This window comes from Siniperca chuatsi, linkage group LG17 (genome assembly GCF_020085105.1).
Source record: "Siniperca chuatsi isolate FFG_IHB_CAS linkage group LG17, ASM2008510v1, whole genome shotgun sequence".
Classification (NCBI taxonomy): domain Eukaryota; kingdom Metazoa; phylum Chordata; class Actinopteri; order Centrarchiformes; family Sinipercidae; genus Siniperca; species Siniperca chuatsi.
In genome coordinates, this window is record NC_058058.1 from 22,116,842 (window position 1) to 22,141,109 (window position 24,268).

The window sequence follows — 24,268 nt, forward strand, 5'->3', positions numbered from 1 at the left end:
GAAACATATGTACCATGCAGGGTATGTACAGTAATGATAATAATAATAATAATAATAATAATAATGGGATGATCCAGTAAAACTGCCATTGTTCAGACAGTTGTTGCTGCTGTTGAAGCTCATAGGCTTCAGTGTGCTTCCTGCAAGCAGCAATAACCTAAAATGGGATTTTACTGTAGTGATGGTAATTTAAAATAAGATGAATGACGCTCTAATCCCAAGTGTATGACAAAGTTTACCTCATTTAGTTTCATGAAAAGTCACGCTTATTTAACAGAATGAGTGGGTGTTGGATCCTGTAATGGCTTGCTAAAATCCGAGAAATCAGTCCTTTTCATTCACTTATTAAGTCTCACCGACTTACAGCCACTTCCACCTCCCTCTGCTGCTCTACATACTGTACTCTAACATCTGCTGCACGTCTGCACTGGTAATCAAAGGTGTGAAAGGTTTGGACAACCTTTGATCTGAGCCTTGTTATTATTCTTCACCTTGTTTCACCTTTGAGATGCACTCGCATGACTAGCATTTTTCATGTTGGCCAATCTTCAGGGTAGGACGTCTGGAGAGGAGAGTGATGAAAGAGGACATGATCTGCAGCCTCATCTGCATTTCAAGTCTTGCTCAACAGCTAGAGGTTTGTATGTTAATCCAAAATACAAAAAAAATACAATCCAAAATACACTTTCTCAGCATCTTTGCAGAGGTCCTGCTATACCTTATTCCTAACATTATGGAATTTTGGGTATATTTTTTAAAAGGTTGGAACCATGTAACACCAAGTCAGCTAAGCTTAGCAACTTGGTTTAAAATGGTGACATGTCAGTGGATAATGATCTACTGTCTGATTTGTAACTGAGGAAAGAAAATTGGAACCTTTTGATTCTCTATATTAAAAAACAAAAATTAAAGCATAATTGCATTCTCTTTCTTGATATCAGCCGTCAGTCACTTTCCTTCACTTCCAGGTTGATTGAACAAAGGTCACACTTGTTTTAGATCATATCATATATCATAAGTAATTTTAGGAGCCTCTGGTCTACGTTGAATCACCTTTGTGGATCATAAATCAACAAAACACAGCAGCAAAATTGACATTTATTTAAATTCGAATGTGGACTCAAATGACTACTGACCACTGTGGCTGTGCAAATGTGAGAAAAATTCACCCTGGTGGAAAATACTTCATCACAGGATAAACAGCTCTCAATTTATTGCTGTTTGCTTTGGCTTTTAAGGCAACGCATCATCAGGCGTTCTGGGAAAAGAAACGCACCGAGCACCATAACAGGAGCAAGCAAGAGTCGCGCTTTTAATAGACTTTATGACCGAGATTTATCCCATCGTTTCCTGTGAATTCAACATCCCACCTGAAGACCCACTGTGACTGAATGGCAAGATGATAGAGTAATATCACAGATGTCTTTCCCTCTCTAGCTGAGCCCCCCAGGCATCGCTGTGCCCTCAACAATTTACACCAATCAAATGGTTATATTTGGTTTACGTTACACAGACTCCCATTGTATTTATTTCTGATGAAAAGACAGTTGAGAATGAAATGCCATGCTTTCACCCGACAGAAATGATTCTTTTCTCTCCTGCATCTAAAATTGCAGACTGATGACTTGTGCTTTCTGTACACTCCAATAACAATTGTCTCGGTGTAACAACAAGGGAAAAAAAACAAGAGCTTCTTCACAGTTTGCAACACATTTGCTACACATGTATCAACCCAAGCTGCAAGATGAATGGTTCTGGTTTGGTTTTCATAACAGAGAGCCCATTAACTGAGTAGTATGTTCTGGTGGGAGTCTCATGGTGCCCTATGCATTATGATTATGTTTAAAAACCAGGAAAGAAGAGGCAGCAAAAGGCTAATGGTTTATTTTGCCCTTTTAGCTGATTTAGTGATTATGTTCAGGGAATACAAGATGTAGAAAATATTTCATGTCATCCTCTTTAGGAAGCAAAAAAGAACACTAAATCCAGTTGAGTTACTTAGAAACATTTTTATTTGATTAAAGTATCTTCTCTCTCGGGGTCAAGTAGGAAATAGACTTTACAAATACTTTACATGTCAGTTGCTTGATAGAAACTCGTGATAAAACCACCAACACAAACAAAACAAAACGGGATGACTGTCACTATAAAAAGGAAAATCTTGATGTTTTGTTGGGTGTAGTAGGTGAAGGTGAGAGAAAATCATTCACTGGGCAGAGATTCAAACAGACATCTGCTCTTCTGCTTTGGGACAGTAATTACAATCATTTATTTCTACAGCCTAAATGCAGAAGAAGGAAGATCTTTCACTGTTTGGAACTCTTTTGAATGAAACAAAAACAGACTCAGTGCTATGGGTTCGACGCCAAACATGAACGGTGAATGTAAGCAACCATGGTACAACATATATGCTCTATTAGTCACACTAGGCAACTTTGCATGATGGTGGTTCGAAAAGAGAGAGAGATGGAATTGTTGATCTTCAATACACAGCAATCCTGTAATGTGTGATGTCAGTAAAGTGCACACAGCACAGTCATATTTACCAACGAGGCTGGTTTAAACCAAAGGACACCAAAGGGATGCGATGCTGGGGAGCTGCTCTCTCTCTCTCTGCTAAGTACTTTGAGGTTATCACTTCATATGGATAGACAAGTAAAACATTTCATTTGGGTTCATTTTAGACATTTCTATACTATATAAGCATCTTGCCTCATGCCGGTTTAAAGGGTCTGTTCACCCAAATGACCAAAAACACATTTTCTCACTTACCTCCAGTGGTATCTAGTCATGCAGATATTTTTGTCTCTGAGATTTCTACTGCCACCCCAATACAACAGAGGTGAATGCAATTTTGTTTCTGGCGTTGCCATTCCCATCAATTTAAAAAAATTCAAGAGTCACATCTCTGTCCAGAATCCCAGTTACTCTGGATAATTCTTTCTAACTCGCTGTCAAAGGTTTTCACTGGATCTACTTTCTACTGATGAATTAGTTTATAAACACACATCAATTATAATATATATATAATTTATAAAATATATTTTTTATACCATATGAACCTATATGAGCTCAGTGCCATTGTTCTGGGGTGGAGGCAGAAGCCTCAGATGTATATCTCAAAACCTGGACAGAAAAAAAACTGCATAGTTATAACACTAAAGGTAATATTGTAACTTGGGTGAAGTTACCCTTTGAGGCAACAGGGCTTCACAAGGTATCCTCTCCAGTGTACATAAGCAGAGGCCGAGTGAGAGAGTCTGTCCTTCTGAACTGTACAATCTCGACAGTGGGTTGACATGGGAAAGGTGAACTTATGAAACACATGAAAATGAACATAAACTGGAAGTTAAGTTGGATTTGGTTGAGGGTGCACCAAGGGGCTGGTTATCACAAACACAAAGAAGCTTACCTTACCATTATGTTATCAAAAGTACAAACACCATGAGGAGGAAGAAATGATTCAAGAAAACACATTCAAACGTCTAGATCCGCTGGTTGCATTTATGACCCTAAAAAAACCGTTGAGGCCAAAAGAAAAGTAAAACTGGAAGTCCAGAGTAAAATATTTAGCTGCACGCCTTGGCAAACCTATTCCAAACTCTTTGGCATGTACGACCAGCAAAATTTACAGTTTATAATTTCATTTATCTTTTTCTCATCAATATAAAAATTGAAATAGAAAAAAGTCAAACAAAAAGAGTATCAAATTTCTCCTATGGTTTGTTATCATACAATAAAATGTTAACATCAAAGTGTTTTATGCCAAAAAGGCTATATATCAATGCTACAAAAAAATCTAAGCCTTTATTTACACAGCAACAAGTCATTTCTGTACAGGACATTCATTTTTAATACAGCACACACTCATGGCTCATACATCCAGTACACACAGATTCCAAAGCAGAAAAATAGGATTTTTAGGTACCACTTGTAGGGGCGAATGGGGCAGATTTTTTCGTTGTCCTTTTCATGTGACTGAGTCCCATCACTTTCCACGTCACATAAAGTCATTGAGCTCTGCCTCCAAGGCAGCCGCCATCTCGTCTGCCTCCGAGCTGCTGCCGCCTTCTTCCCCGTTGGAGTCTTTAGAAGACTCGTCAGCGGATTCCTCTGCCACCTCCTTATTCTCGTCGCCTTCCTCCTCCTTGGCTTCATCATGCTTACGTTTGTGGCCCCTACAGAAATAACAAAAGATGATTTAGAAAGAGAACTGTAAACCTTTAACCTGTGGGACTCCTCTGCTCCACTGCTGCTGTTGATTCACATCCTGAACATGAATGGCTCATTTAAAAATTATGCCAATGTGATGTAATGATGTGGTTTTACAGTGGTTATGTGTTTGAATTAGTGAGTTTTAGAGGTGCTGGTAAGTGGATTTTTGTTACCTTTGGACAGAGCCAGGCTAGCGGTGTCCCCCATTTCTAGTCTTTGTGTTAAGCTAAGCTAGCCGGTTGCTGGCTGTAGCTTCATATTTAGCATACAGACATGAGAGTGGTATTAGTTAGCCGGCAAGTTGTCCTGGAAGTAGATCCCTATGTTGTTAGCTACAATTGCTAATCCAGTGGTCTACATTTTGTGTTTACTTTTGCTTGGACTCAGAGGCAAGCATTTGAAATGATTTATGTAAAATGGAAGTTTATTTAGAAAGCTTTAGGAGGTTTGTGCTGCTTGCCCCAATATTCTGTTTTGCCTGAGTCACGTTTCCAAAGTCTCAACAACGGAGATGGTGAGCGCAACGTTAGCACGACCCATTAGTCAAAATGGACACAATTATGAAAATAATACCAAGGTTAATACCAAAATTTCCTTTAAGACAGACATAAACCATTCCCACACCTGATCAGATGACTGCAACTCTACCGGCTGTCATTGGTCTTTGCTTTCAGTTTTCAAACTAAAACAACATGGTGGCTGTTCTGGGAATCACTGTTGTTCTAAACCACCTACCAAAATCAGTTTCTGAACGAATGCAAGGCAAGAAAAAGGCCTAGTTTTAAGAGCTGTTCAGGAGTTTTAGAGGCATCATCATCTAAACATTTGCCAATCGGTCATGCGCATAACTGAATTGAATCTCAAGTGGATGTTTCCCAGCTAGTAGCGATAACTGAGCTCTTGGGATGTAGTCAATAAAATGGAGTTTAATAATGAATAAAAAAATAAATAAAAGACCAGTTGTTTCACTGGAATATGAAAGCAACACAGTATACTCCCCAGTTAAAAAAAGACAACATAAAAAGAAAGGGAATAATATCCTGTTTAGTTCAGCACAACAAGTTCCACTGAGAATAACACAATGCAATTAACAAGGGCTTGTTCTCCATACAGACTGTATCCACTGTGCAGCCCAACTTACCCCATTCACAAAGGACTGAGGGGAGCTGCTAGGAGATGTAAAGGCCCTCAAATGTTAAAGAACAAAGCCATACTGCGGTAATGAGGGATTCAAAACAATTGGGGAACAAGGGATACGGAGATGGAGGAGATATAAATACAGAGGGAGGAGAGGGGTAAAGATGGTTAGAAAGAGGACGAGATAAGATGGTGACGCCGTTCGGAAAAGAACGTGGATTGGAGAAAGAAAAAGCTAAATTTCATCAAATTTAAGTGTAAATGAGGCCCAAGATGCACTAAAGATCCAAACCACTCTGGAGAGGGGCACATTAAAATCGAAGTAAACATGCTGTATCTCCAATAAACCACATAATTTCAAAACCAAATATAACCTTCCAATAAAAAAAGACATTGCAAATCAAAGAGGCCACAGCCATCTTGGATTGTAAAGTTTGGAGCTGAGTATTGTATTTTTGACACTAGTGGCAGTACGATACCTGAGTTTCGATACACATAACGAAATGCTCAAATGTTAAAGGAATAGTAAACATTTGGGAAATATTTGCTTTCTTTCTGAGAGTGATGTGAAAAAATTTAGACCACTCTCATGTCTGTGTGTTCACTATGGAACTTGTGTCAGGACATGGTTAGCCTAGCTTAGCATGAAGATTGGAGGCAGGGGGGAAACAGCCAGCCAGACTCTGTCTAAAGAGAACAAATACGCCTACAAACACCTCTAAAAGGTCTGTTAACTAAAATATATATCAATATAGATGTGTATACTGGAGACACATTTTAATATAAGGTGTAAATGGAATGAATCTTACCTGTTGCGGCAAACAAGGCATTCAAGTGGATTCAAGAGGAAACCAAAATAGTCAAGGAAAAGGAAAGCACACATTCTTAAGTGGCTGAAGAATTCTTTGATGTGGCTGTAAACATGCCACCCCTCTTTCCACTCCACTCCAGCTTCTCCATGCCATCCTCTGCAGAGTGGCTTATTAGCATGATGCGATTAGCATGATAATGAGGTGTGTAGGGGTTTTGTATGATTATTGTGGAGGACTGACGCCGGCTCTGCTGAGAGGGCCCCTCTCATTAGACCACACTGCTGTCAGACAGCGTCGCTCACCTCCCACTACACTCTGGTTGTGTGTTCATTAAAGGTCAGATGTCAGCTAATATCAGTGGAGAGGCTCGGTGACATGACCATTACAGTGGACCCCTGCAGACTATGTGTGGTGTGTGTGTGTGTGTGGGAGGGAAAGGGCTGTGTTTGTGTTACAACAGCACAGCTTTGATCCTCCAAATTGACAAGAAGTTAAATTTTTTGAGCCACAAGATCGAGGCTCAGTGGTCAGAGGGTAATGTGAGGCTGAGCGATGATAGCAAGAGATGAGATAAGCTATTAATGATTATTTATTTGGCAACAATGTGAGAAAATGAGGCAATCCCCACTGTATCACCATCAGTGATAATGCCACCTGGGCTGGTTGGTGACACTGTATGAATCACTGCAGTTGCGTGTGCGTATATATACACACACATGGAGAGAATGAGTAAAAACTTGGTGTGTGTGATTTTACACCCGTACCCCACCATCCCTCTCCCATTTCCAAATATTAACAGTTGAGACAGCAGGGGGTGGTGGGGATGAGCTCCTCCATTGTTTTCTGCTTTGCATCATTACACCCAATCTAAATCCTTGTCTATTAATCTAACCCACACAGACACACACACTGCAGACACTCCCACCACGTTCACTCATGTCAGCTCCAAAATGGGCTTCAGTTTTATTTCTATGGGCATTAGATTTTTGCTGGTTTCACATACTGTTAAACTGCACTACTACAAAGAGAGCTGCCTGCAGTCAACAACTTTACTTTTGTTTGTTAAAATGTAAGTAATCTATAACGAATGGTCTTGTCCTGACTTAATTTGGAATTTTAATAATTACATTTTCATTTAGGTTGTAAATAGTAATGGTTAAGGCTTTAGGCATAAACTACAAAGCAACAATGCTAGAAAAATGGTTCACAAAGGAGTGATAAAAGTATTGCAGGAGAGCAAGCAGTGCTGGAAGTTTCCACCACAGAAGAGGTTTTATTTTACTTTTGGTAAGAGGCAGGGATGCACTGATTAAAAATCACTGGATCAGTATTGGGGCCGATACTGGCTCCAATACCTGATCCTAAGCGGAAAGTAACGCTCCACACTGAACACAGTTTCTTCGTCAATGTCATTATAAAATTCTGTGTTTCAGTCGCTTTGTACTGGCATCTGGAAAACCAGCAGGGCCTTGCGGAGACGACCATTTGCCAATCTTCTGTGTTCTCTTGGCACTCTATCTACGCCAATCATATGATCATCACTTGCACCGCAAACCGATGTTCTTGGCTGCACCTACCTGCCCAGATATTCTCCTAAATGGACACCGATGCTGACAGCAGCAGATGGACACGTCAATTATGGGTGTGTATGCGGCCGCCGGAGCGGATAGTGGACATTCTAGACAATGCTTGTGATCCAACCAGATGCACCGCAGTGCATCCCAGAAGCTGCTCTCCGTCTATTTTTGACGGAAGCCGCTTCAAGCTGCACAGAGAAGATGAACTGGGCAGGAAGTCAGACACAGAATCAGCATAGAGAATCCGGTCAATTTTCAAAATAAAACACTCTGTGAAACCATTTAACCACATAGCCTAATTACTCATGGTAGAAGCACAAAAGTCAAGGAAAAAGGACCAAAACAATAAGTCAACAACGATGGGCAGGCAGTCTGCTCTACTTCTGAAACACTCCCGGTGGGGTATGAGGCCGCTAGGAGGACGGAACAAAACCGGGTCGCAGACACGACGTTATGGAGCTGTACCCGGTGGAATCCCAGTGTAATAGTCTACATCTATCCTAGCGACTATAATGCTAATTGTAAAGAAAACTAAAAACCATTAATATCTACATCAAATTGCATGGTAATCCAGCCAACAGCTTTCACTCTGAACCACAATGATGACCATGTCAATCTGCTGGTAGCACTGGAGAAAACATCTGGAAAGTCATTAGGATTCATCTTCTGGGCACCTTGAATATCTCAGATTTACTGGCAATCCATCCAATAGTTGTCAAGACATTTCATTAAAAACTAAAAAAAAAAAAATCAACCTCATGGTGGCGCTAAAGGAAAAGTCAGGGGATTACCAAAGTTGGTAGGCTTCATCTTCTGGGGACGATGAATGGTTGTACAAAATTTTATGGCAATCCATCCAAGAGTTGTTCAGATAGTGCAGCCTGGACCAAAGTGCTGGACTGACCGATTGACACTGCCAACCCTAGAACCAGCATAGCTAAAAATGATCTTTAAAGTAACAACACATAAACACATTGTACTTATTGATCTGATGAAAATCCGATCAAAATTAGTGAATCAAAATGTTCTCATGAAAACTGTATGCATGGAGCTCTGAGTATTCAGGCACTTTTTCTTATCCAATATTATCGAACACATAATCAACATCACTATAGCTGCATCTGAACTTTAAGTAATCATTACCATCTCACCTTTGCAAAGGCTTGAGGGGTTCGTGGATTTGATGAATTTGCCCTTCAAAGCTTTCAGTATAGGCCAATACTCCACTCCCTCTTAAAAGGAGTGCAGCCCTATTGTTTTAAGTGGCTCCCCTGGAAAAGTTGAGGGCTGAGCCAAATACCTAAGGGGGGCCACAAACCAACTGGGGAAAGGGTTTACCAGCTTGAGAGACAAAATAAGTGAAAGATAAGACTTCCAGAAGCAGGTTTGCTCAGTAATTTAAAGCTTCCCCATTATTTTCTTTCTTATATCTGACACAGCGTGAGTGCTGGGATAATAGGATCTTATGAAACATATTCCTTCATTTAAATGTCCTCATTACTGGATCTCTTATTGGCTGTGAAGGACAATCTGCCATCACAATTTCAGGAGAAAGTTGCTAACAATGTACTTTTAAATGTTAGGGAGGAACTTTTGACTTGGTTGTATTTTTCAGTGACAGAGGTTACACAATAATGAAACACTGGCTTGTCCAGTAGTTGTAAAATGTTTGACAGCTGAATGAACGGAGCCAAGAGCGAGGCTGGCCCTGAGAGAGCACTTTAAATCAAGGTGCTGTCGATGACACAAGAGGTGGGGTGGGCCTGACCTGTCAAGTAGTAATCATTAGGTGGAGTTCTAGTTATTTATGCAACTATTACAACTTCAATTTGAGAGGAACCAGACCAACAGATTTACTGGTGAAATCTCACATTTCAAGCTCATGTCTGGAACTAAATTCAAAAAATGCCACAAATGTCAGTTATGAGGGTGCATAGATAATAATGTGTCTTGTTATTATAGACACAGATGTTGAGGTCATTACTTTGAGATGTTATTATCTCTATGCACTATGGGAGTATGATTGCATTAGGGTTGTCAAGACTGCCTGCTGGTGAACAAACAACCTGCAGCTACACCCGCCTCAACACATCATTAGAGATACATCAGTGATATAAAATGACGAATATAAGCCAGGAAAACTGCATCTGCCCCAAGTCGAGATACATTTTTACAAGAAAGCGTGTTTAACGATGCCCAGGGGAGCATTCTGAAGGGCTAAATTCGGGAAAGACTTTACAAAACGGGCTAGACTACAGTTTAATCTTGTGATGCAGAGTAAGTTTCACCGCTGATAAAGAAGTAAGCTCTTACTGAAGTCCAAGGCTGTGAACTCTACCCAAGACATCCTAATCTAGGACTGGTGAAAAAGGAGGCAGAGAAAAATGAGGAGAGGAGGAAGCCCTGTAAAAAGCAGAGACTTCAAACGCCTCTGACAACTCTGCTTACAGCAAGAAGGAAGGAGGGGTTGAGGGAAAGAGAGAGTGAAAAGGCAAATGGAGGAAATTAAGTGCGAAAGAGGAGGAAACAGAGCACGGAAAGAGAGAGGTAATGAACTAAATGAGCTAAAGTTTTAGGACTAAAACCAAATCTGCTTGGTTTCTCGTGAAGTTTCCTCTGGTGCAGGAGGGTCAACATCCACAGGTCTCATCCCAAGAGATCTTAAACAAAGACCCGAATCTGGCCCAATCTTTACTGTTAGCAAGGTATTGCTTTGAAAAAGTAGCCTAAAAAGGGCAGAAAGGATACAACTTCGCAATGCTGGTCACCTCTGTCCTGTATCATATCACTCTCTCTCCCCCACAATCCCATATCATTTACAGCAGATATGTCAAATGCAGATGGTTACATATATACACCCGTATATATATATCCCATCCCTCGTGCATTCAACAGCTCCTCATGCAGTGAGCAGATAAGCAGTGCAGTTAAACGATTTTTATATAGACATTATCTTTCCCTACCCCTCATTATATTATCTATGAAAACTGACAAACAGGAGGATAAAAGAGACAAGCGCTGTTGTGTGTGTGTGTGTGTGTGTGTGTGTGTGTGTGGGGGGTTATGAGGGATGCGTCAGTTTTGCTTAGCTATGCTTCAAAAACAATCTGACTTTCAACGGTGTTGCAAGGAAATGAGAAAAAGAAATGCATGACAGTGCAACAAGCACTCACACAATGACTAAGTAGTTTTTTGAGGCCACATGCTTTTAAGTCCCACTTGTGACATATACATGTTGACAAAGATTTTAGGCAGGATGCTCAGTGGGGAGAGATTCAATATTCTTGGGAGCAGCATTGTGCAGAACTGTAGATAACGGATCTTTAGCAGCTCTGGCTATGTGGAAGAGTTGGTTAACTGCTGCTTTGCCTCACCTAGAGCCACCGCCTGCTCTCATTGGGGTATAAGTAAAATATACAGTATGTCCAGCTACTTAAAGGATAAGTTCACTTTTTTCCCCCACTAAGTCTGTCTTTAAGTCTTAAAACAATACTCACATACCCATATGTACATTGAAACAGTTTTTGGTCACTGTAATAGTCCCTTCTTTCCATCCTGGCTGTAAAGAGATGCCTTCCCAACGCCATTCTAGTGTAAGTGATGCGGGACAAAATCCATAGTCCTCGTTGTGTGTAAAAATGCATTGTGAATGTCAGCTGAAGCTAATATGGAGGGCTTCAGCAGTCTGAGTTGCACAAATCATGGGGATATCTTCCAAAGTTAGTCTTTTACAAGACTAGTACAAAATTCAGTCCTTGTTCTGTGTAAAAATACACAGAACAAGGACTGTAGATTTTTGCGCTCATTATTTACATTGGAAGTTCATTAGGAAGGGATCTCTTGGCAAATATGGACAAGAAGAATGATTACACCAAGCAATACCTGTTTCAATATACATATGGGTATGTTCATATTGGTCATCAAAGACAGACTTGAGAAATTGTGAACCTGTCCTTTAACATTTAACAGTGTTGATATTAAAGGTATTGAAGAAAAATTCAGCTAAAGGATATACTTTTTTTGTTAAGCAAGGGTGGATGCCTGGGTTGGTGAGGGATGGTACAGATTCCGATTAGCCAGTCCCAGTGCCCCACCCTTCAAATGAAATAAATGAGGAATGTTTATATTTAGCCGGTAACAAAGTTAACATGTTCTTTGGGTTAGCAGCCCTGTCTGGGCCCCCAAAATAAAGCAGGATTACTTGATTTTTTGGCCACCTGGGGGCAGCGGAACAAGCTGGTAATACAACATTGACATATTACCATCTTATAACGTTGTTGCCACTCAACAAAAAGCTCTGTTTTCGGTCTCCACCAAATCCTGAGGGGAATATCTGGTTCTTTAGCTGCGAAATGCTCCACTATGTTGACAAATTAGTTGCTAACTTGCTGAGCAGGTAGTGTACAGCACGGTTTATCAGAGCTTTTTCGCTGAAAACATCTGCCTGCTGTGTCTAGACATGAGGTTAATGAGAGCAGTCAGAGTGAACCAAAACAGTAAAGCTGGGGCTGTAAAATCAAAACAATGAGCTTAAAAACACTCAAAAATCACACAAAAATTAGTGTCAAAAATGTTCAAGACATGCTGCTGGAAAACACATGAAAATACTCATTAGATTACATTAGATTCAACTTTATTGTCATTACACATGTACAAGTACAAGGCAACAAAATGCAGTTTAGGTCTAACCAGAAGTGCAATAAGCAAGTGATCAATACTTTTGGTTCTATCACACAAGCAAACTTATTATCCCCTTGGCCACTAACCTCTATTAGATGTTGGCTGCATCATGTGACTCATAAAGGAATAATAGGAAAGTCTATCCCATGCAACTTTAATGGTCATGGCTATTTTTCATACGTGAGGCTTTAAACCCTTGTGGCTTGGATTTAATTTAATGGCTGGAACTTTATAAACTACAAATGACTTTCTGTTTTTGTGTGCACGTATGTGTTGCAGTGAGTTTTAATATGGTTGTTATACACTACTAGATTCACTGTGCCCCAGACTAAAATTAAACTTTGGGTGTAGGTTACCTAGAGACTTGATTTTTGTCTGCATTGTGGCCTAGACATAATTACTGGAAATTAAAATTGATATATAATACTTATATTATTATATAATACGGCATCACAGATATAATGGCTAACAGTTTAAATAAAACACTCAACTTCTCACTTAAAATAAAAAGGTAAATTAGGGTTATTTTCCTTCACAAAGTTTAACTAGACCATAGACTATAGATGCAGAAAAAAACCCTTGCTAACAGTAACATCCCAGAGCACCAAGTGTGACAAAGGTGTGATGCTGCATGTCAACTGTGTGATTCACTGTCAGTGTTATTTACATCTCCCCAGTCACCCATGTCTGCACCACCCCCATCTCTGGCTCAGCCACAGGCAGCAGAATCAGATTAAAGCCCCCAGGCGTCCTTTCAAGTTACTTCTTTTCTCTGTCTGCTTACTGGCAGCACCAGTTTTTGACAAGGCTGTAGGGATCTTTTCACACGACCTCGAGTCGGATTTGGACTCAGAGCTCTGGACCCTGCAGCTGGTGCAAAGAGTGCAAAAAAGTATCTGACTCCTTACTTTTTATAGGTTGGCAAGGTGGGACATTAGTTAAAGACACTATGCCATAAAGAATAGGCCTCAGGTTCAATCCGTGTGACAGCCAATGTGCCAATAAACAACCATAAAATGTCCAACTCTTCTTGAGAAGGTACAGAAAACTCTTAAAAGACAAACTGGAATACAGTGCATCCGGAAAGTATTTGCAGCGCTTCACTTTATCCACATTTTATTATGTTACAGCCTTATTCCAAAATGGATTAAATTAATTATTTTCCTCAAAATTCTACAAACAATACCCCATAATGACAATGTAAAAGAAGTTTGTTTGAAATCTTTGCAAATTTAGATTTGCAAAGGTTCTGTGGAGAGAGAACCTTCCAGAAGAACAACCATCTCTGCAGCACTCCACCAATCAGGCCTGTATGGTAGAGTGGCCCGACAGAAGCCACTCCTCAGTAAAAGGCACATGACAGCCCGCCTGGAGTTTGCCAAAAGGCACCTGAAGGACTGTCAGACCATGAGAAACACAATTCTCTGGTCTGATGAAACAAAGATTGAACTCTTTGGCTCATCACCTGGCCAATACCATCCCTACAGTGAAGCATGGTGGTGGCAGCATCATGCTATGGGGATGTTTTTCAGCGGCAGGAACTGGGAGACTAGTCAGGATTGAGGGAAAGATGAATTCAGCAATGTACAGAGACATCCTTGATAATAACCTGCTCCAGAGCGCTCCTGACCTCAGACTGGGGCGAAGGTTCATCTTCCAACAGGACGATGACCCTAAGCTCACAGCCAAAATAACAAAGGAGTGGCTATGGGACAACTCTGTGAATGTCCTTGAGTGGCCCAGCCAGAGCCCAGACTTTAACTTGATTGAATATGGAGAGATGGAGAGATCTGAAAATGGCTCCCCATCCAACCTGATGGAGCTTGAGAGGTCCTGCATAGAAGAATGGGAGAAGCTGCCCAAAAATAGGTGTGCCGAGCTTGTAGCATCATACTCAAAAAGACTTGAGGCTGTAATTGGTGCCAAAGGTGCTTCAACAAAGTATTGAGTAAAGGCTGTGAATACTTATGTACATGTGATTTTTTTGTTTTTTATTTTTAATAAATTTAAAAAGAAAAAAAGATTTCAAACAAACTTCTTTCATGTTGTCATTATGGGGCACTGTTTGTAGAATTTTGAGGAAAATAATGAATTTAATCCATTTTGGAATAAGGCTGTAACATAACAAAATGTGGATAAAGTGAAGCGCTGCGAATACTTTCCGGATCCACTGTAGTTGTGACTTTTTTTGAAAGGAAGTTCTGTTTGGACCAGTTCCAAAGCTGCTTAATTCATTTATAAGCCCGGTGTCCCTGCTCATAAAATATTTGAGATGAGTTTTTGCTTTGGGGTTTTCCGTCTCTACACTCTACCAGAGCTTTGCAAACAACCCTGTTGCCCCCGCTGTCTGCTTTATCTCTCATATTTCACAAATATTAAAGCCTACTCAAGCGAACTGACAATGACAGGTAATATATGCGAGCTAGGCAAAGGAATGATGTTCAAAATAGTAGAGTGAAAAATATAACACCTCTATCTGAAGGTCAGATAGTTCTAAGAATTTTTTGCATGAGCGGGGATAGAAACTAGCAGTGTGAATGTCACATAAAATAATCAATGCGTCATCAGCAAAAACAGCACACTTCACTTGATTAATTTTTGTTTTTTCATTGGCTTGGTATTCATATGTTCAGTTCAGTCACTTGGAAAAGTGCCCAGTTAATAGTTAATCTATGTACAGGGGAGGTGTCAAGAATCCTACTACACTACACTGTCCACCATTTTATTTGAGTGTCTGAATTATGTGTGTGTTAATTTATACACTATATAGTGCCCTCAAAAATGTCACTATGGAATGAAAAAAGTGGTGTCCATGGCATGCACACTACTATCTGCTAACAATCCCACAATGCAATGCCACACATTTTATAGATGAGAAAATTATTGTTATGTGACTATACACCTGGCAGTAATGACGCAAAATGATGATGATAGGTGATGTCAAAAATCTGAATTTACTGCTCACTATTGAGTAAACTATTGTGTGTCTATTATATAGGGAACAGTGAATGAGGGAGTGGTTTTGGACACAGCCTTAGAGTTAGATGAGAAGATTGATACCACTCTCATGTCTGTACACAAACTTTGAAGCTGGTTAGATTATCTTAGCATAAAGACTGAAAACGTTAAAAAAATCCACCTACCAGCACCTCTAAAGCTCACGTTATTTACACATTATGTCTTTTTTTTTTCTCTATACAAAAAAACGTTTGTAAAAACAAAACTTTGTGGTTTTAGGGAAGGTTATGTGCTGGACTATTTCTTGGTCAGGTGCTGGTAGGTAGATTTTTGTTACCTTTGGACAGAGCCAAGCTAGCTGTTTCCCCCTGTTTCCAGTATGTATGCTAAGCTAAGCTAAGCTGTCTCCTGGCTCCAGCTTTATATTTATCACAGAGACATGAGAGTGGTATCGATCTTCTCATCTACCTCTAGGCAAGAAAGCAAATAAGCATATTTCCCAAACTGTCAAACTTTCCTAAGAATGCTATGTGAGCAAACATACTGAAATAGAGCTGATCAGACTGCATCATCGATTGCACTGCATCAACATAAACTTTCAGTGCAGCTTACTCCCTGATAAATTATTATTATTATTTTTTTTTTTAAAGAAAATGACTATGCCTTTGTACCAAATTTAGCTTTAAAATACAGAAAAAATCTGGTATGGTAGCATTGCATATACTTACTGTCTCTTTGAGGTTTTCTTTGAGTTCATACAGTGGGTCTGAGGTAATTATGATGTTGATTTACAGCTCTAATACTAAGATCTGCTCAGCCTTAAAAGCATGACTACTTTGATACTCCCACCTTCCCACCGTCCATATTCTCCTCATCAGTTCATGCAGTGGGTGGACAGCACTGAGCAGTGTCTGAGCCGACTGATTGCACCACAATGACGAGGTGGCTCCTAATGAGGTACTATTCTCTTTACACCTCCATTGTTGGTAGCCGTCTATTGATCAACATAATAGTCATCTATTTCTCAATATTGTGCCCTATGCAGAGACCACACTCAGGGTCTCGGTCAGTGGTGGTTAAAGCATGGAAGTGTATGTGTTATAAAAAAGATAAAGTTGTGAAAACAGGATTGAGTTTTAGATTAGAATTTTTGACATTCAGAATGAGACTTTTTTGTTAAATTAGGTTTTGGCTGGTCCTTACTTAAGGAACATGTTTAAGCTTTTGGTGAAAAGAAAAAGATAAAAATGCTCGAACATTTTCACTTCATTGATGACCATCTTGCATTTTGTTCTTTGATATATACAGTGGTGTGAAAAAGTGTTTGCCCCCTTCCTGATTTCTTTTTTTTTTCACACTTAAATGTTTCAGATCATCAAACAAATTTAAATATTAGTCAAAGATAACACAAGTGAACACAAAATTCAGTTTTTAAATGAAGGTTGTTATTATTAAGGGAAAACAAAATCCAAACCTACATGGCCCTGTGTGAAATAGTGATTGCCCCCTAAACCTAATAACTGGTTGGGCCACCCTTAGCAGCAACAACTGCAATCAAGCATTTGCAATAACTTGCAATGAGTCTTTTACAGTGCTGTGGAGGAATTTTGACCCACTCATCTTTGCAGAATTGTTGTAATTCAGCCACATTGGAGGGTTTTCGAGCATGAACTGCCTTTTTAAGGTCATGCCACAGCATCTCAATAGGATTCAGGTCTTCATTTTGTTCTTCTTCAGCCATCCTGGCCTAGCCAGGGACTCCTCACCAGCCATTCAAAAAACTTTGGGATAAGAGGCAAAACATCTTCAAGAACCTAAAGCAAGCCCAGTTGCCGTTGACATTACACTTCTAGATAAAAATTTGGTTTGTGTCTTTGGCTTTTTCTTGACCAAAAAATAAACTGTGCTCTTGCTGTTACTGTCACTATTGCTCTTTCCACATACCCATGCTGCACGTTATTGTGGGTGGTGTCAATCATGATCTAAAGTTAAAGTACTGTATGTGAGGCAGATTGAAGGAAAGTGCATACACAACAAAAAATACATTCAACATTTTCTCAGAAAATAACTCTTCATATTCATATCTAAGAGATATGGAACGGTGAATAAAGTTGGAGAATGAAGATATAAAATCTAGCTTCTCACAAGCAGAGCAAAAGCTATGCAGAAAAACATACTGTGTACACTTTTCTGTGTGGAGGAAAAATAGCATATGCCTGTGTATGGGTGGTGATAAACAATGGTTATTAACAGGCCAGCCTTCCCCTGCATCTCTTTGCTTCATAGTGAGATCAATCCAAACCAAGAGCATAAATGGAAAAACTGCTTGCATCACCAGCTTGGAGCCATGAGCCAGGAGGAAAAAACTGGGTCAGATTACTTGCAGTTTTAGTTTTTCCTACTTGCGTATTCCTTCTTCCTCCTCTTTTCATATATGTAAAAAGCCTGAGTATGCATTCCTATTCCTCACAGCCTGCCCTCTCTCTCGCACTGCTGAGCTGTGTTTATCAGGGACAGAGAGCACGAGGATCATTGTGAGAAACACATGCTGTTGGATTCAGTGTGCTCACAAGGGGCAGCTGAGCAAGGCGGACTGCTGTCAATGTCTTTTAAACCTGTGTTACATTCATAATCTTCCTTTCCTACATGTGGCGTCTTTCAAAGCATCTTTGGGATTCAGGTGTCAGGCTTCATTATCAGACTAACAGGACAGCTGGGTGTCAGCAGACAAAATGTCCCATGGGCCAGATTGATGGACTGATGGACTCCATGAGGCGAGACAAGGCTTTCAAGTTAGCCCTCAGAACACATTCACACAGTGTTGTACAACTATACTTATAAGTACCTCGATGGCTTTTAGTTTTGGTGCTCCATGCCACTGAATAAATGAATAAAGATGCCAAGCTCTGTCAAATACTGACTCATGTTTGAACTATGCAATGGAGCACTAATATGGTCAGCTATGTTAATGGACTGTCACTTATTGTTGTGTTTTATGTGTCTAACATATCTGGGAACTGTCGGGAAAACATAACGGGGGAGCAGGAAGAACAGTGTCACATGCAAAGGATGAACCCTCTATCAATATTTTTGGTAGAGACCAATAATGTTGAAGCATTGAACAAATTTACAAAAAATGACCCCAGCGCTACTTCTCAAAGTGTCATGAAATTCATGATAGTTTATCTTTTAACGTAAGGAACAATGGAACAGGACCGCACTTTGATAAATAATGTACAGTCTCTTCTAATTTAATGCATTATTAAAATGACATTTTATAGTTGATATGATCGGTGTACAGAGTGTCACTATTCGGGTTTGTACTACTGCAGGCAAATAGTCCAAGTTCATGCTCAGCTTTAATTGGAACAGTTTAACCAAAAGCCAATCTCTCTTTTTGCAGGAATTCCCTGATCACACTCCACACTGCAAAGATACATGCATTCACACCTACGAGCTGCTGCCCAGTGAACACACACACACACACACACACACAGTTTACATAAACACACAACATCAACAGGACCCATAATATGTTGTCATTAAAGAGTTGTGACCAAGATATGTACTGAGCAGGACATTATACAGTTAAAAAGATGATTTTGTTAACTAGGCAATGTATAATCACCATTTCTAAATTACCGCAAACATTTTGGTACAGCAATTTGTTGTCACTTATTTGCAAACATATATGCGATCCAGATATATCTGTGATAAGCTACAATTGTTGGATAATATAGGACATGCAGATGTATTTGCAGGGCTTTAATAGGTACAAATAGATTTATTTGAAAGGGCATATGGGCAAAAGCTGCTGTAGCACAGAGTTACAGGTTATTTACCATTCAGCACCCAACATTCCTATACAATCCTGTAACAATAAATGTCTAGAGTAACCACTGTGCACACTTACACACCTTACCTCCTGAACTAATCTGACAGCTGACCTTATAGCGACTCCAACAAACTCTAACTCACCATTCCAGCAGCAGTTTGTCTGAACACAAACTCTAGGCAGCATGGCAGAAGGAAACAGGCTTTGTTCACTGAAACAACTGTGCCGACTACAGCTACCGAAGAGTGTCTGTACCTGACAAATCCCATAATCACAGAGCCTGGTCCAACAGATGCAGCTCTGACTGCATGTCACACACACACAAAAAAAGGACAGAGTCAATGCAGCCAGCTGTGTTTAGATCAGGTGCAGAGGAAAAACAGTTTTAAGTGACAAGCTAAATTCAATTAGGCTGTTTGTTTCACTCACAACCTGAATGTCAGACACCTGCATAAATTCCAGCCATAATGGTAGACATTTAATTAATCTGCAGAAAGCGTCAACGTGCCCTGCAGGACAGATATGAAAGCTCTGCTTTCACAGAGAAAAAAAAAGCAGCTCTGGTACAACAACAAAGCTATCTGTTGAAGACAACAGCTTTCATAAATGCAAATAGAATAATTTGAGCACATACAGGAGAGAGTCTTCAGGGTATCAGCCGATCCTTAAAAACAATTACCCACAACAGGGCCCTTGGGTGCAGACGTTCTAATTGGAAAGCTCATGGAGTCTAACTTACAATACAGGCATGAAGATAACCGCCTTATTTTCCCATTTACAACCCCCATCATCTTCTCCAGTAGAAAATGAGGAGTGAACCATACCAAACACTAGCTACTCAAATGTAATGAACATCATGATGAAGCTCTCAGTGTTTAATAGCAATTCCTTTACGTTTAACCATGTTAACACGGTTTATGTGCTGCAGTAATCTGTAATCTGAAAGAACCGACAGTGTTCAGCATTAGACTATATTTAACATAGAGAAATGTTCACTGCAGCATCAAACATCCAATTCCTGAATTTGCCCTCACACATGAAAAATAAAAATAAATCTAGACTTTTAACATTTATGTATGTTAATGAACATCTGCAGTTTCTCAATGTTGCCAGTACAAAAGGTAAATCCCGTATAATTCACAGAGGAATATATTATGCCACAGCAAAGTTACCATGGACAATAATAAGGCAAAAACAAACAAACAAACAAAAAAAACCAAAACAAAAACCAAAACACTTCTGGTTTCAGAAGTGGAGAGACACGATAAAGTCACCAAACCACTTTTGAACTTGTCTTTTGAAACGTACTACATACGAAAAAAAGTCTTCGATTGCAAATAACAAACCATGATGAAATTGGTTAATCAGTTACAGGAAATATAAATATTGTGCTTTCCTTTACAATTTCCTTTCCTTTGCAGTCAAGAAATGCTACATGTATATAAATTATTGTATTATTAATGCACTAACACTTCTTAAAATTCCATTTGGTTTTCTGGATACAGTAGATAACTGATACTTACAGGTACCCAGTGGAGTTTTTGACCACTCTAAGCGCTACGGAGCCATTTTTCTATGAGTGGGTCCCCGTTTCGTTTGTTCTTATGCACGCGCACAAGGACGCACACGAGCGGATGGCGTGGTACACATTCCTACCCATGGTTTCACCCTATTCAACGGATGGACAGGTGGCTGTGATGCGCCAAGAATAGTAGCTCTCTGCTCCCTGAGAGAGCAGAGAGGGAGGGTGGAAGTACTTTTTTCCAGCCCCGTATAGTGCCTGCCCTCAGCCCCAACAACCTCCACCAAGAAGATAGGGCAGCCTGTATTTAGCCTAAGAGGCAAAATGCTGGGCAAAAACAGCTTTTGACAACTACAAAACTACACGGGAGGAAATTGTGAATTTAGACATTTGGTACTTTCTTTTGGCTGACTTATTCACTAATGATGAGTGTATGCTATGTGAAGGCCAAAACACATTCAGGCACAGAGGAAAACAGTCACAGAAGGAACAGAAAAGATGTATATCAGCTGTGTGGCTCAGCCAACGCGCTTTCAGCTCCAATGTTAACCGGCAGAAGCCCTCACTCTTTATCTTCACGCACTGTTAATTTAAATAGAGCAGTCACTGTTGAAAGAAGGTCTTATTGGCCTTTTGAAAATTGCATCTCTTACTCATTTGTCACAAAATACAAAAGACTAGATGTGTAGGTTGTTGCATATTTTATTCAATGGCTTTGGTAAATCAACTCAGTAGGAAAAAAATAACACCTTGCAAAGAAAGCCAATAATTAGAATATTTAGGACATTAGAATTCTTTTTAGCCTTCATACTGTAGATAGATAATTGGTGTTACACTGCTTATAATACCACAAATAACCTGAGCAAGACAGGAATAATTAATTCTAGCAATAATTACGTAACGGGCTCTGTGAAAGAATTGAGATTTCACACTGAATGATTAAAAGCAGTTGAACAAGGACAGCCATTTCATGAGAACATGTAGTCCATATACAAGGCTTTCTGTTAATCCCCAGTATAAGGGCAGGGTGCCAGACTAGATAGCCAGCTCCACACAGAACTACAGCCTGGAAAATAAAAATAAAAAAGTACTGGGGTGGGAGAAAAGAGCAAGGCAAGACAGAGTGAGAGGAAAAAAAGCGAGTCTAATTCACAGTATGCCAAGATGGGCTATATTTTTATTTTTCCCTTTCAACTCGGTCAAACCACACACTGAACAAAAGGTGGCAAACGCTGATGAGACCAACCAGCCTGACCATGTTGTTTCTGTGCTGCTGTTTGAAGAGGAGGAAGATAAGCAGTGGGATTTAAATAATCATGGTTTTCAGTGGTTCTGCAGTATTTTATCCTGACAACAAAACACAGAACGTTTTAAGATCAAGATGTTTATTTTCCCGTTAATCAACATGATTTGATTAGATTATCGGAAATATACTCTCCCTCAAATGCATTTATGAATGTTTATATACAGATGTGGAGTAAAAAAATGTAAATACTGCATGTATTCGTCGTGTTATGTAACCATGCCATTACCAAGCGAGGCTGAGGTGTTTTCACAAGGCAGAGCAGCTGTAAACACCATGAAAGCATCACCGGCAATCACAGTGTGTGTGTGTGTTTATGTTTGTATGCGTGTCTCACTTGTGTAGTCATCAGCCCTTTTTCAAAAAAAAATTCTCAATCTTGCACTGAATGTGGACAGCTCATTTAATCTTATTTTTTTCCAAGTACCACTTATGTACAGGCCACAACAAAATCCGCTGAAGTCATACTGGCTAAGCTGTGAGGGGGCAGTTGCGCTGCAATTTGATGAGGTGATGAATGTCAAGTATGGTAATTTACTGTAGCTGCACAAACTGTTTGAGAAAAGTTGACACTGGAGAACTTCTACGTTGTGAAAGCATCTATTATTTAATTAGCGGAATTTTAGTTCTGGTGGGTGGGAGTCAGGGATCACTGCAAATAAACAAGCCGACAGTTTACAGTCAGCAAGATGGCAGTGAGATACAAGGAGTGGTTACAAGACAGTGATATACTGTAGGTTTCCATTGTGTGCTGATTTTTAGTCTAGGGCGTCAAAAAGACTTTTAGACATGTTATATGTAAGTGTAGTTTGTTAAGTTTCCTTGACTTAAAGTAAAGCATCATTTCAGATGTCCCAAATTGACTTCTGATTAATATTTAGTCCCATTTTGCATAATTCCATGGAATTGCAAAAAAGAACTGAAGACAAAACTGCCCTGTAGAACTGATGGCACTACTGTAATAGCTCTGTGTCCTTATTATAGTTGGAAAAGGGCTTTGAAGTTGCCATTCTAACACAGCCCATTATACTACTGATTATGCCTTAATGAATATATATTGGCCCTGCTTGAGAGACAAAAAATGAGAAGGAATCAACTGCCTTTGCAACATTATAATGTGTTGGTGTTATATGTTTGGTCTGTTCCACCATTGCATCACATCAGTCATTATATGGTATTGCCTGTATAGAAGCCTCCACATCATTATGCAAGTCAGCATTGGCTGGCAGTTGTGACGCTCACGTCAAGGCAGAGCCATACACCTTCTCCATAAAAAGGGGATCGAAGCAGTGTCACTCGTCATAAAAATTCCTCTTCTTGCTTTACTCAGAAAGCTTCTGTCTCTCCTGACTGCTAAAGCGAGTGCCAAGCTTAGCAGTCCAATAGAGCAAGCTAACATCTTAGTCACCAGACACTAGTACGAACACTGTTTATCAGTCACTTAGCTAATTCTTCACCATAGAGCAGACTTTGAGAAAGTGTGTTAGCTGTCACCATGAAATTAACACACCGCTGTTAGCTGAACAAGTTAACACTGTTATCTACTGCTAACAGTCACCAAGGCAAGTAGCACAAGCTGGCCTCCATCTAGCCAGGTCCACGTAGCTTATCATTGCTGCCCGACCCCTAATACATTTTTGTTTTCCTGTCTTCCTCACTTAAGCTAGCTTTGCAAACTTCCCTAACATGGCAGACAGCAAATCACCACCCAAACAATCTCCTTTTGGTTGCAATATCTCTTGTTATGGACACTTACAGGCTAGCTTTACAATCATGGACACTCATGTTTTCACAGAACAGGGGTTACTGGACAGGTAACCAAGTTTTGTGGAGTGTAGCTGATGAAGGAGACAAATAAAGCAGCAAATATTTTGATACAGCTACATAAGGCAAGATTCTGATGTAAGAACATCCCTCTTTTACATGTCCCTACCCTACCTGAGATCATGTAGATTTACCTTATTTGTCCAAAAATCACTCTACATCCACATGTAGAGAATAAACATCTCAGGGGTGAAATACAAACTCCTGAACAGAAAAGAAAGAGCTCTGTCTAGTTAGACTGTTAGATCTTCTGCCTCTCTTTTCCCTGAGGTTATTTTGCATAAAGCATCACAGAACTGGCTAGGTTGGCAGACGTGAGCATGCTGTATTCAGCTTACTGATATCACATTGGATGATTTCTGGAAATGAAGTTAAACTTTTTCAAAGAGTTCTTGGAGCCGCTTG

At 39.9% G+C, this 24,268-nt stretch overlaps 1 protein-coding gene across 2 annotated transcripts in view; it reads right to left on the bottom strand.

Moving 5' to 3' along the window:
- Window positions 1–1,994: 1,994 nt before the first annotated feature.
- Window positions 1,995–24,268, bottom strand: part of ctdp1 (CTD (carboxy-terminal domain, RNA polymerase II, polypeptide A) phosphatase, subunit 1) — an 80,313-nt gene continuing 58,039 nt past the window's right edge. For both annotated transcript variants that reach the window (XM_044171483.1, XM_044171484.1), the window contains exon 13: window positions 1,995–4,178. In XM_044171483.1, the coding sequence (XP_044027418.1) occupies window positions 4,001–4,178 (178 nt within the window). In that variant the 3' untranslated portion in view covers window positions 1,995–4,000. The remainder of the gene's footprint in view (window positions 4,179–24,268) is intronic.